This window comes from Macrosteles quadrilineatus, unplaced genomic scaffold (assembly GCF_028750875.1).
Source record: "Macrosteles quadrilineatus isolate MER2022 unplaced genomic scaffold, UCM_ALF_1.0 Scaffold_19__1_contigs__length_3004403, whole genome shotgun sequence".
In the NCBI taxonomy this organism is placed as follows: Eukaryota; Metazoa; Arthropoda; class Insecta; order Hemiptera; family Cicadellidae; genus Macrosteles; species Macrosteles quadrilineatus.
The window spans coordinates 1,171,412-1,184,365 of record NW_026542612.1 but is presented as its reverse complement, the minus strand read 5'-3'; the positions used below and the strand labels follow the sequence as shown (position 1 = coordinate 1,184,365).

The 12,954-nt window shown below is 35.7% G+C and overlaps 1 protein-coding gene across 4 annotated transcripts in view; it reads left to right on the top strand.

Annotated features, from left to right (window-relative positions):
• Positions 1-2,250: 2,250 nt before the first annotated feature.
• Positions 2,251-12,954, top strand: part of LOC129005277 (uncharacterized) — a 111,995-nt gene continuing 101,291 nt past the window's right edge. For all 4 annotated transcript variants that reach the window (XM_054434118.1, XM_054434115.1, XM_054434114.1 and 1 more), the window contains exon 1: positions 2,251-2,409. In XM_054434118.1, coding sequence (XP_054290093.1) covers positions 2,299-2,409 — 111 coding nt within the window. In that variant the 5' untranslated portion in view covers positions 2,251-2,298. The remainder of the gene's footprint in view (positions 2,410-12,954) is intronic.

Sequence of the window (12,954 nt, the reverse complement as noted above, 5' to 3'; positions counted from 1 at the left end):
ATTGATTGACCCATAAGATTGTCAAAAGTTGGTCGTATGAATAAAAATAATACCACATAAAGTTAAAAATAATCCTCATTGACATTTTAAAAATAAAATATTTCAACCATATTAGCGAATTTTCCATAAAGGAAATAAGCTACTACCGTAGCTCTTCTGGAAAAACCTAAACATGTTTTCCATTATTGAAAGGAATATTTGATGAATTCATATAGGTAATGATGGACGGTATAGTGGTCACGGTGCTTTGGTCAGAAGCGTTAATGGATGAAAACAAACTTTTTCCAGACAAAACCCATAATGTGTTTTAACTGGAACCAAACATTTAGCTTTTTAATTTAGAATTGTCACAAGCAAAGTCACGCTGGGTTCTGCTAGTTTGTTGTTAATAGGACATCCGCAAAAATCAATAAATAATGTTTTATATAGATATCAAAATGGTCTCCAATTTTTCGTACAACAATAAAATTCACACTTTTAAATTCAGTAATATGACATTTAGCAAGATAAAACTTTAAGTTTTGCAATAAATCACACAAAACACATGAGTCTATGATGCGACCTCAGCATTGATAAGATCCATGATTCCCTCCAGAATCCCGTGTAAATGACGTAAGATAGTCATCTGAGCTCTGATCTCACAGACCAACTTACAAGTGACAAACTGTATGACATTACATAAGTAATTTAGCTGTCGCGCATTTGCAATGCTAACTTTCGGCTCCCAGCCCGCCTAGAACATGAGTTTGCATAGTAAACTGTACACGGCTCCGAAATACATTTTCGTGGGAAGTGTGTTTCTTAACGCAACTTAGTCGACTTATAAGTTTCTTTTGCTAGAAAAAAATATTTTAAAATACGAGTAAATAACGTGTATTATGATAAACACTGATGCCATGATTATTTTAAACATCATATATTTCTGTGCGTCAACGGGCTAATGATTTGTGTAATATTCCTTCGATTCCCTTCCTCCAAATCCTGAGAAATGTTATTGGTATACTAGTCGTATTTTTCATAATCGATTACGTATGCAAGCTGCGTGGAGACCTTGTCATTAAGGATCCGTAGGAGAAATACATGAGAATTACATTTTGAAAATTTTTGTAAATAATGCTGCATTTAGTTCATTGTTTAAAAAAAGAGTTTTTGTGATTTTATTCAGCGTTTGGGTCCGTACTGGTGTTAAAAGGGCTAAGAAGCGCAATAATTGCCACAACTCTTAGTGGTAAATCTCTTACTTCTCTTACCTCTTACCCTAAGGCTAAGGTTTCTAAATGAATTTTTTAAATCACCTTGTCTTGGCATTGTAACATTTTATAGAATCGACGACTGATTTGCTACTTTCAGTTCGATTCAATGAGAAGATCGATAGCAGTGCTAATATTTTAGCCAACTGTCTCAAGCTATCAAGTCCTCACTTCACTCAATCGCTATTTTATCTTCCCTGTTTGCCCGGACAGAAATAGGCCGTTCACTCGGCTCCCTATGACCTGGATTTGTTCACCGAGCTCTTAATCAATCTAGTATTGCATCTCAGTGACATTGTGATCTCCGGATTGGAGCTTCTCTTTATGGATTGTGGCATCTGGAACGAAAACAAAAAGAGTTTAGTGAATTCTCAATATTGATCTTCGACCACTTGTATCTCGACCTGTATCCATTTTCCATTCAACTCAGGACCTTAGTCACACAATCTTTATATGTAGTACGGTATTCATACTGTTTACATGGACATAGTCGGTAGGATTAAAAATTATTCTTGTTGGATTAGATATGTCAGTAGACAACATATAGATCAATTGGCAAAACAGGCTGTGATTTTTTAATTAACAGTGACAAAAAACTCGTGGCTTGGCTCTGTTTTGATGCTCGGTTAAATTATTTTAACATTTAGAGTGAAAAAAATCCTAATAATGTTATAACTAAAATACATAAATGTTTTAACAAAAACGTGTAGGCTATATTTCAAACTTAGGGCCTACAAAAACACACATAGATTTCGTTGATTTCGTTAAAATGTGAAATAATTGTTAAATATATATCAAGACCTAAAGGATTGATCTATAAACATATTGACTTTGACATGGTTAATAAAATCTTTAACAAAAGATCGTCAATAAAGTGACAAGGAGCATAGTGAGGCAGTGAACGGCGGGGGGGACGGTACCGTGCCAACAGAGTGAGGCAACAGGCTAGCGTGTAGTAGTGGTCGTAGTGTAGTGCCAACACGGTGGTAGTCTACTGTAATGCTGAAGTAGTGAGTGACGTGTGTGTGCGTGTGATAGGTGCTGCAGAATGGCCAAGATGCTGAGTATACTGCTGCAGAAAAGCGACCCATCCTACCCGTGGGGCTTCACAATACAAGGAGGAGGTCAACAGGACGACACGCCGCTGGTCATACACCAGGTCAGTATACTGATACTGTAAGTTAGTAAAGCTGCAGTTTATTGCTGCAGAATGCCAAAACAATCATACCCGCGGGGCTTTACAATACAAGGAGTAGGTCAACATGGCAACACACCGCTGGTCATACACCAGGTCAGTATACTATACTGTAGGTTAGTAAGTGCTGTAGAGTATTGCTGCAGAATACCAAAACAATCATACCCGTGGGGCTTTACAATACAGTACAAGGAGGACAACGGGACATACTGGTCAAACACCAGGTCAGTTATACTATACTGTAGGTTAGTAAGTGCTGTAGAGTATTGCTGCAGAATACCAAAACAATCCTACCCGTGGGGCTTTACAATACAGTACAAGGAGGACAACGGGACATACTGGTCATACACCAGGTCAGTTATACTATACTGTAGGTTAGTAAGGGCTGCAGAGTATTTCTGCACCAATTTTACCTATTTTGGTTTAAAATACTGTATAAGGAGGAAAACAGGCCAATAGACACTGAGTCTATAACCTCATATTAAAGCTGTAGTTTTCTGCCGCGGAAAAGTCCTGTTAGGGTTCCTTTTTCTAATCTGGCAGAGGATTTAATCTTTGCCAATGATTTAAATTTGTAAATCGGGCTTAACGCTAGTTGTTGAATGAAGGTTTGACGTTAAATTTTCACTATAACTGCTGAGATTTTCTTGCTGTGCACGAAGCCCAGATTTGCCCCCCGGATGCCAATGTAAGCCATGAACAGCTGTTTAACAACCCAAATTTAATATTTGGTCAAACATTGATAGTTATATCATATCAGTTTGTGATTAGTAAATGAAATAGGTATGTAAGGTACTATTATAGTTACCTTATTACTAGCTGTTACCCACGGGCTTCACGCCGTTTGACTTCATAAGTATTAATACAACTATTGATTGGTTAAGTTAAGCTGAAATAAACAAAAAAGAATACAGTAATACAAACAAATAATCACACCTGATTTTAATAAGGTAAGAAATTGAAGGGCAATTTATAATTTTGCGCGCGGTTTTTCTCGTCATGACGATCATTTTAAGTATATGGTTTATGGGGGTGTGACTTAATTTTCTCAAAAGTTCATGGGTACTTTGGGATTTATATATGGATAGTTAGGTATTATTGGGGTTTTTTTACGAAAAATGTCAAAGTTAAATGATATTTTCGATTGACTCATTCAGTTTATTTCGCACTTGGAAGATATTCTGGACCAAAACAAAACCACCTCGCGAGTTGGCAGCCGCTGTTATTGTTCAACACAATGCGCTGTCATCGTCCCATGTATCGCATATAGCGCAGATCTGTGTACTCGACCACGCTGCACTCACTCTCCCTTGCGACCTTTGTAGGATGAATCACCACGATATTGTCACAGCTCTTGGATCAAAAGAGGATTCTGTGCCATATCATCAGTTGGTGCTAGCAAATAGCAAGGCTTCTCAGGGTACTGCTCTTACTGTAACTGCTGCAGTGACCAAGCACTTAAATTGTATTCCATTCTGAATGACTTGACAAAATCTGCTACTCAATGGGTAGTAAAATGTCTAAAATTAACAGACATTTCATTACATGTTGAGACAGCTACACAATGTTGCTTGTTACCAGATGAGTATGAGAGTTATACATGGGCGAGTGTAGAATTGAGTGGCTTGTAATGAATTAAGATACAATATTTTACGGTGCCGTTTGTTTGTAGCCAATCATCCACGACTAGGTATAGTTTAAAACCATAAAAAGCTATTGACATCAACTCGGATATGTAGGTCTACAATTCGCATTAAAATCATGTGCATAATACTCCTCTAAAATGGTATTAGTTGGGTACCTGTCTAAAATTATTTGTATCCTCTACTAATGTGAATAACTGTTGAAAATCGTTTTTTAAACGTGAATTAAAGTAAGCTTACCAAATGATCAAACAATACTACTTAAGTAAAAGTTAAATAAAGGTAGCTAATAGGACCACCCCTCACATGGGTTAGCATCACAAGAAAAAATCAGGCTATGGTAGTCCTAGTCCAACCTATACAAACATTAGTTACAAGAGTAAAATCACGAGGAAACGGAATAACAGTTGAGTATGGTACTAGATTTGATTTAAAGAATGTTGAATATGTTAAAAAAGACTACTACACCAGAAATATTGTTGTCTTAATGCTATAGTAACAGCAATAAATCCGATCGAAAATGTAGGCAAGACGTCTTTTGAACTAACCTCAGATTCCGATGAAATTTGGCACAAACGTGTTACACAACATACCTTATATGAGTGGGATAGCCATCCTGATCTTGGGAAAGGTTGACAGATAAATCGAGTTTTAAGATTTGTCACAAATACACTAAATAGTTTACAAAACATTCTCACCATTCAAAACAGCTTAATATAAAAATAAATTGTACAAAGCATAAATCATTCTTCGCCTGTTGATTACCGAGATATTTAGAGTGCTAAAATTAAACATGGTCTTCTATTACACAATTACGAAATACATAGCAATTGTGTTTCTACAATGTCTTGAAGGGTGTCTATGCAGGACGTTTGTTTGCTCGCGATGCTATCTGATTGCGAACTGTATGTAGTAATTGCGCGCTGCGGTCTGCGCTGATCTGTGCGAGATAGAAACACACTGGGTAAAACACTAGAGCAGGTGGAGGTCGCTGATAATAATGATTTGTAAGTGCATACACATTTTTAGAGACAACTCTTTGTGAATATTTACCAATCAGGCTAATGGAAATTCGCTTAGTCTGCATGTTTGCTGCGGCGGGGGTATTAAAAATAAGTACTGTAGTGTTTACAATATTTTTGGTAGTTTTGGTTTTATCACAGAATTTATTATGTAGTTTTATTTAATAACACTTTTAGGTAGCACAGATTACAAGAACTAACAACTTAACGATATTAGTGATAAACAACGGAAATAATTACCATAATGTAATAAATATATACTATAATATGAGTAACGTTTGTGCACAATGGTTTTAAAAACGGCTCATATGATTTCCTCCAATTTGTTAGAAATATCTTAGTTTTAGGCTAAACAATATCCCTTCAAGGCTCTGTTCTGGTAAAAATCGTTTTTATTAAATATTTTTAACATCAGTCTTATGGATTGTCAAATAGCTATTGCCGTTTTAAGAAAATGTAAATAAATTAATTGTAACATAATGCTTATAGCAAATCAACTACAGTACAGAAGCAAATTACTAAATACAGTACAAAAGAAAAGAACATCCCAACGAATACTCTTTAGCATTGATTATAATAATACACTTGGTGTGTATTACTAAGAAAGCGATGAATACGACTATTCAAGAACGTAGAGTCTTTTATCGCAAAACAATATACAATACACAAATATTGAATTAAAACCCTCAAGGAATAGAAAAGGACGTTTTCAGTTTTCGACGATGCGCTGCCGGAATGAGTGGGTTGTTTGTATGATTCCACGGATTATAAAATAGCTATAAAATATAAATTATAATATAATTATAAATATATTATTATTTCAATGCAACTGTCAAAAAGCGTCCAAAACAGATGTAGGGATTATTAGTATTAGATGCAATCCAGTGACGACATTCTTTATGTTTTTGATCCATACTGTTTCTGTTCTAATGTCCGTTCTGCGATCCCAATGACTGTCGCAACCAGAGAGCAAATAATATTCGCAACAATGCTGGTCAACAGCTGATGTTAAATGTTAGCATGACTCGCGGAGTTAGTGATATTGAAATTTACTGTAAATATTTAGACTGTTCGTACGAGGTCGGTCGGGCCAGCTAGTAGAAAACGAAGATGATTTACACGTAACACAAGTAAGTTTATGGTATATATTTTGATATGTTAACTAGAGTTCCAATGTAATAATTTTATTTTAACATGTTTGTTTTGTTTTTCTAAATGTGATTCAGTGTCAAAACCAACTTCTTCTCGTGTAAATCATATGCTCTATACTCTATAGCATAAAGTAAAAGCTGTGACATTTTTGTCTCGCTAACCCTTAAGTTCTGCCTTTGAAACTATATTAAACAGCCGAAAACCAGACATTAGAGTGTTTATGTGCAGTTTTTACTAACTTTTTGCATTTTAGCGAATTTCCCTATAGGGAAGTAGCTATTACCGTAGGTGGCATGGTAAGACCTAAGCCCGGGACCGATTTACTTTTTCATTTTGATGTCCCCAGAGGCCAAAAACACCATTCGTTCAAATTTTTATATATGTATATATATATATATATATATATGTGTGTGTGTGTGTCCGTGAACACGATAACTTGAGTAATTTTTATCCGATTTTGATAAAATTTGGTTTAAAGGTGTAAAGCGGGATAAACTTGAATGAGTTCGCGAGCCAGCATGATCGGACCATGAGGAACGGGGTTTTATGGGGTAAAAATCGGGTTTTCTAATTTTTGACCCTAAAAACACAAAATTTTCCAATTTCTCTCTAGACCTTTTTAAAGAGCTTAAAAATACAATTAATTTAGTATATAAAAGTATTTTTGTACAATTATTGGTAACGGAGAAAATAAAAAAAAAATTAAATTTAAAATTCCCATGTTATTCTTATGGAGAATATTGTAAAATGTTGTAGTTTGCTTGTTTATGGATATATTTTGATAACTTGGCAAATTTATTTATTTTATACTAAGCTATTAATATTTTACTAAAACACATTATTAGTTTCAGTTTCCTTGTAGCAGCAAACCTAGGTACTTCTTAAACCTAATGTTATTTAAATAGTTTTAATTGAAAATCAATTCAGATAAATGGAAATTCGCTTAGTCGGCAGGTTTGCTGCGGCGGGGGTATTTTATATTTACACCATATTTCTAAGAGTAGATTTATCAGTGGAACTTTTGGATAAAAATTACATTTTCATTGGCTTAGCACAAACCTGTACGATGCGTCTAACGGCTAAGCCAATTAATTGGCAGAGGAAACCCCCTGTAAAATATAGGCCAATAAACTATTAAATATGAGATGAATTATTATGAGCTATTATAACATAAAGTCTTATATAATGGCTAAGCTTAAAAAATTGCAATACTGCATGTCAATGGTACTATTATTAAATGCAGACTTTTTTATTTTAGTTTGTTTTGACGTGTCGCTAATTCAAGTTTACTTAGGCCTACGGTGTTCAATGACTTGATATGACAAGGTCGTGCAAATAGCTCCAATACATGAGCTTGAAAATAGTTATTTGGATCATTATTTTATTACATATTTTAGACTGTATTCCAATCAAATCAAATCCATTTATTTCCGTCAACATAAAATATATGTATAACAACATCATACAGTTATATTTTATAATATCATGGATATTGTAGATATGTAGGCCTATGTTTATTTTTTTAACGTGTCGAACAAATTAAGCACCACGAGCAATGCTCGGTCCCCTGGTACTTAATATTAAAAACAATAAAACAACCAGTATTCCTAATACAAGTATAATGACATAAAAGAAAGAGGTATATAAGACTGCATTCTTTGGTAATATTTGTAAGTAAAATCAAATCTTTAAGTATTTAACACGTATAGGCTAACAAGCATAAACGTATCGCTTCTTAACACAGGTAAAATACGTTAGCGGTGGCCAAAAAAACTACAAATTTAATTATACCTAAATCACTATTAATTAAACATTGGTGTTTTATGAGAATAAGCAAATTTGTATCTTAGCCCCCACAACGAATGAAAAACTTATGATTTTTTATGAAAAACGAATAAAACGTATGAATCGAATGGAAAACTTCTCAGGAGTTTGAAGAGATAAATTGGTAATGAACAATTTAGGCGCGTTTAGCTGATACAACGTATATACATGGCGAATCTCGTCAGGTGTCTACTATTGATTTAAGATAAACCATTGTTCCCACAATGATGAAATACAAAGGTTTTCCACTAAACCTACCCCAAGGGTTAATTTTAAAATATTGAAAATCTTTTTCAATCTTTCTTTCAATGATTTGTGCTTTAATGTCTGGTTAAATATCTAGGTGGTGAGTTATTGTTTATGATTAGATTGTTTAATTTGGCTAAACTAGGTTCTAAATGACCTAAATAACAAGTAAGTAACAAATTGCAAATAAAACACGACCTCTACAGTGCACTGACCAGAACTAGCAATAAATTCGTCTCCACTTGAGCGTAAGGAAGATAATTCTACATAGGGTATGTTTTATCATGTTTTATCCATGCTATTTCGTACAGTGTTTCTGTCGTCAACGCATCTGGAAGTAGTTTCAGAGTTCGTCGTATGACAGCGCTGAGTGTCACAAACTTGTACAAGACTGTGCGTGGCTTTTATAAGTATTGTTGTAGTAGTTTTACTACACCTAACCTATAATTATTATCATGCTACTATTATTGCAGTTTGAATTCATACAGAATTCATGGTGTAATTATTTAGGTTATTGTTTTTGTCAACATAAAAAAAGTATTGAACTGATATTTTATTTCAACCAAGTTTCAACTATAGGATATAGGTCTATTTCGTAACTAACCTGGGTTATAGAAATGTGATCGCTAACTTTTACCACCTGTAGCCCTGTAACTGATTGAAGTAAACTTGTGTGGTATTATTAAAATCCTAGATATTACTGAGAGTGCATGGCGCCCGCTATTGGAACGATACCACAACTGTACAGACATGTATGTGAGTCGCAGCGTTAAGCGCCTTCACAGTTTGCTTCCGATTGCTTTAGCAATAAATGAATAACTCAGTAAATTATGTCAAATATTGTGTTTCATATTTGTACATCTATTATACATCTATATTATAATACAATGGCGTACCCAGGATCAAAACTAGGGGGGGGGGCAAGAGCGTACTTAAAACAGATACCCCCCAGTCTGGAGGGGGGTCTGGGGGCTTAATGGCTCAGCTTTAAAAAATGGCAATAATGTAACTTAATAGTACTATTATTAAATGCAGACTTTTTATTGTTGGTATTTCTTTTTTACTGGTCAGTAATTCAAGTTCACTTAGGCCTTCGGTTTTCAATGACTTCGTGCTCATGCTTCAATGATGGTCGTGCAAATAGCACCAATACGTGAGCATGAAAAATGTAATTTGTATTATTTGTTTTATTACATATTTTGTACTATATTCCAATCAAATCAAATCCATTTATTTCCATCAACATTCAATACATGTATAGCAACGTCATACAGTTATATTTTAAAATATCATGGATATTGCAGATATGTAGGACTATGTTAATTTAACGTCTCGAGCAAATTAGCATCACGAGCAATGCTCGGTACCCTGGTACTTTCCTATCAAGTAAAAAATAAACTGAATATACATAGCATATTTGTATCCCAACGGTAACTAATCAATGACCATTCAATTAATAAGCTTTACCATTGCCTATGCTAATAGGAGTAAAATAACTTTGGTTTTTGGAAGTCGAGTGTTTATTTTATAGGGGTTTTCTTCTCTTCCTAGCTGGGTATCGGTCCGAAACAGCTTAAAATAGTATGTAATACAGTACCTATTAAAGAATTTTAGTAGTTCTACCAAAACATACTCCCTTAGTAAATGCATCATCCTTATCGAACAGGTGAAACCAATTTTATATTTATTTCTCTCCGGTGCACTGTAGAGGTCGTGCTTTGTTTACAATTTCTTGTTATTTCAGTAATTAAAACAAATAGTTTCATAAAATAAAACTATCTACTGTAATCATAAACGATAACTCGTCCCCTAGTTATATAACAAAACAGTAAAGCACAAATCATTATCTTATTAACCCTAAAACAATAGAAACAAAATTTCGTCGACACTAGCGATTAGTGTCACCGGACATGAACTAGACTCGAAAGACGAGCATCAAAACTAAAAATGGGATGAGAAGTCTACTTCTATGATTGAAATAAGAACAATTTTAATGGCCAAAACTAATTACTAAAAATAAATTTGTTTAAAAGGTAACCATAGAAAATACCTCATACATGATTGCTTTTGATAAGGATTTCTAAAATAAGCGTCGAAAAGTATTGTGCAATGACAACTATATCTGTCCCTTAAATAGTATATTACGTTACTAGCCCGGTAAGTGGTGTTTTACCGCGCGAGTACGTTAAAGCTTACTGGGCGAGTAAAGTAAGAAACTTTACATCATAATACACATAATAATTAGTACATTTTAAACGCATAACACAATTTATATAGGACGAAACATAAATTATAAAAAAATATTTTTATATTACAGAAAATAAAATAGGCCGATGCAGTTAGCTGTTTATTCATCAGCTGACTAGTGCACGATAAAAGTACGTAACGTTACTTTTCCGTGTTTAGGTGCGGTAAAGGGCAACTTTCCAGCCTATCAATACGGACGGAAAGTACCTGTTTCTGTGTCGTATGATTTAAAAATAATTTTTTGGCATGCGTTGAGATTATCTATAGTGTGCTTTACTCATTCTTTTCCATTATTGTGATACAGATTACGTGTAGCCCCTTCTTCCTGGTCTAAGACAAGTTTTATGATGGCTGTTCAAAATTTCGCTGTTGTATTTAGAGCCGAAAGAGGCCCATTTCTGCATTTCAAACGAAAGTTACTTGGCTCGTTCTCTTCCACCTACAGTCCTCACTATGCAGTTACCATACTTAAACTTGAATAATATAAAGTTGATTTGATGAACCACTTACTCTACCTAACTACTTAGGTTATGGACTGTTGGGGTTACTTATCGGTGTAAGTACATCTTTAGGCATCAGAACAAAATTAGCTTAACAAATCACTCCCGAGAAGAGTGAACACAACTCACTATTTATCTTTGCCATAAAGGTCACTCTATTTCTGTTTATCTTTCTCTTTATTAAATTATAATTTATGTAGTTTTTGTAGAACTACATATCTAATCACCATTCCAAAGATTTAAATAAGTAAATATGCCACAACATCTTATCAAAGAATGGTTGTATGTATTGGAGAGGTCTAAGCAATAGAAGTACACGTAAAGAAATGTCTGGAAACATGCGTACGATATCCAAGGTGTTGTACTGAAGTACCTTAATATGAACAGCTACTCATGGTGTACCGATATCCCAGATTATGAACAACAGCCATTGTGGTGTACTAAGGTGCCTGATTATGAACAGCTGCTCATGGTATACCGATGTGCTAGATTATGAACAACAGCCATCGTGGTGTACCGATGTGCCAGATTATGAACAACAGCCATTGTGGTGTACTAAGGTGCCTGATTATGAACAGCTGCCATGGTGTACCGTTGTGCCAGATTATGAACAACAGCCATTGTGGTGTACTAAGGTGCCTGATTATGAACAGCTGCTCATGGTATACCGATGTGCTAGATTATGAACAACAGCCATCGTGATGTACCGATGTGCCAGGTTATGAACAACAGCCATTGTGGTGTACTAAGGTGCCTGATTATGAACAGCTGCTCATGGTATACCATGTACCAAGGTGCCTGATTATGATCAGCTGCAAATGGTATACCAATGTGCCAGATTATGAACAACAGCCATCGTGGTGTACCAAGGTGCCTGATTATGAACAGCTGCCATGGCCATAGAAAACATACTACTATAGGTTATAGTAGTATGTTTTCTGTGGCCATGGTGTACCAAGTACCGATGTGCCAGATTATGAACAACAGCCATCGTGGTGTACTAAGGTGCCTGATTATGAACAGCTGCCATGGTGTACCGATGTGCCAGATTATGAACAACAGCCATTGTGGTGTACTAAGGTGCCTGATTATGAACAGCTGCCATGGTGTACCGATGTGCCAGATTATGAACAACAGCCATCGTGGTGTACTAAGGTGCCTGATTATGAACAGCTGCCATGGTGTACCGATGTGCCAGATTATGAACAACAGCCATCGTGGTGTACTAAGGTGCCTGATTATGAACAACAGCCATTGTGGTGTACCAAGGTGCCTGATTATGAACAGCTGCCATGGTGTACCGATGTGCCAGATTATGAACAACAGCCATCGTGGTGTACTAAGGTGCCTGATTATGAACAGCTGCCATGGTGTACCGATGTGCCAGATTATGAACAACAGCCATCGTGGTGTACTAAGGTGCCTGATTATGAACAGCTGCCATGGTGTACCGATGTGCCAGATTATGAACAACAGCCATTGTGGTGTACCAAGGTGCCTGATTATGAACAGCTGCCATGGTGTACCGATGTGCCAGATTACGAACAACAGCCATTGTGGTGTACTAAGGTGCCTGATTATGAACAACAGCCATTGTGGTGTACCAAGGTGCCTGATTATGAACAGCTGCCATGGTGTACCGATGTGCCAGATTATGAACAACAGCCATCGTGGTGTACTAAGGTGCCTGATTATGAACAGCTGCCATAGTGTACCGATGTGCCAGATTATGAACAACAGCCATCGTGGTGTACTAAGGTGCCTGATTATGAACAGCTGCCATGGTGTACCGCGATGTGCCAGATTATGAACAACAGCCATTGTGGTGTACTAAGGTGCCTGATTATGAACAGCTGCCATGGTGTACCGATGTGC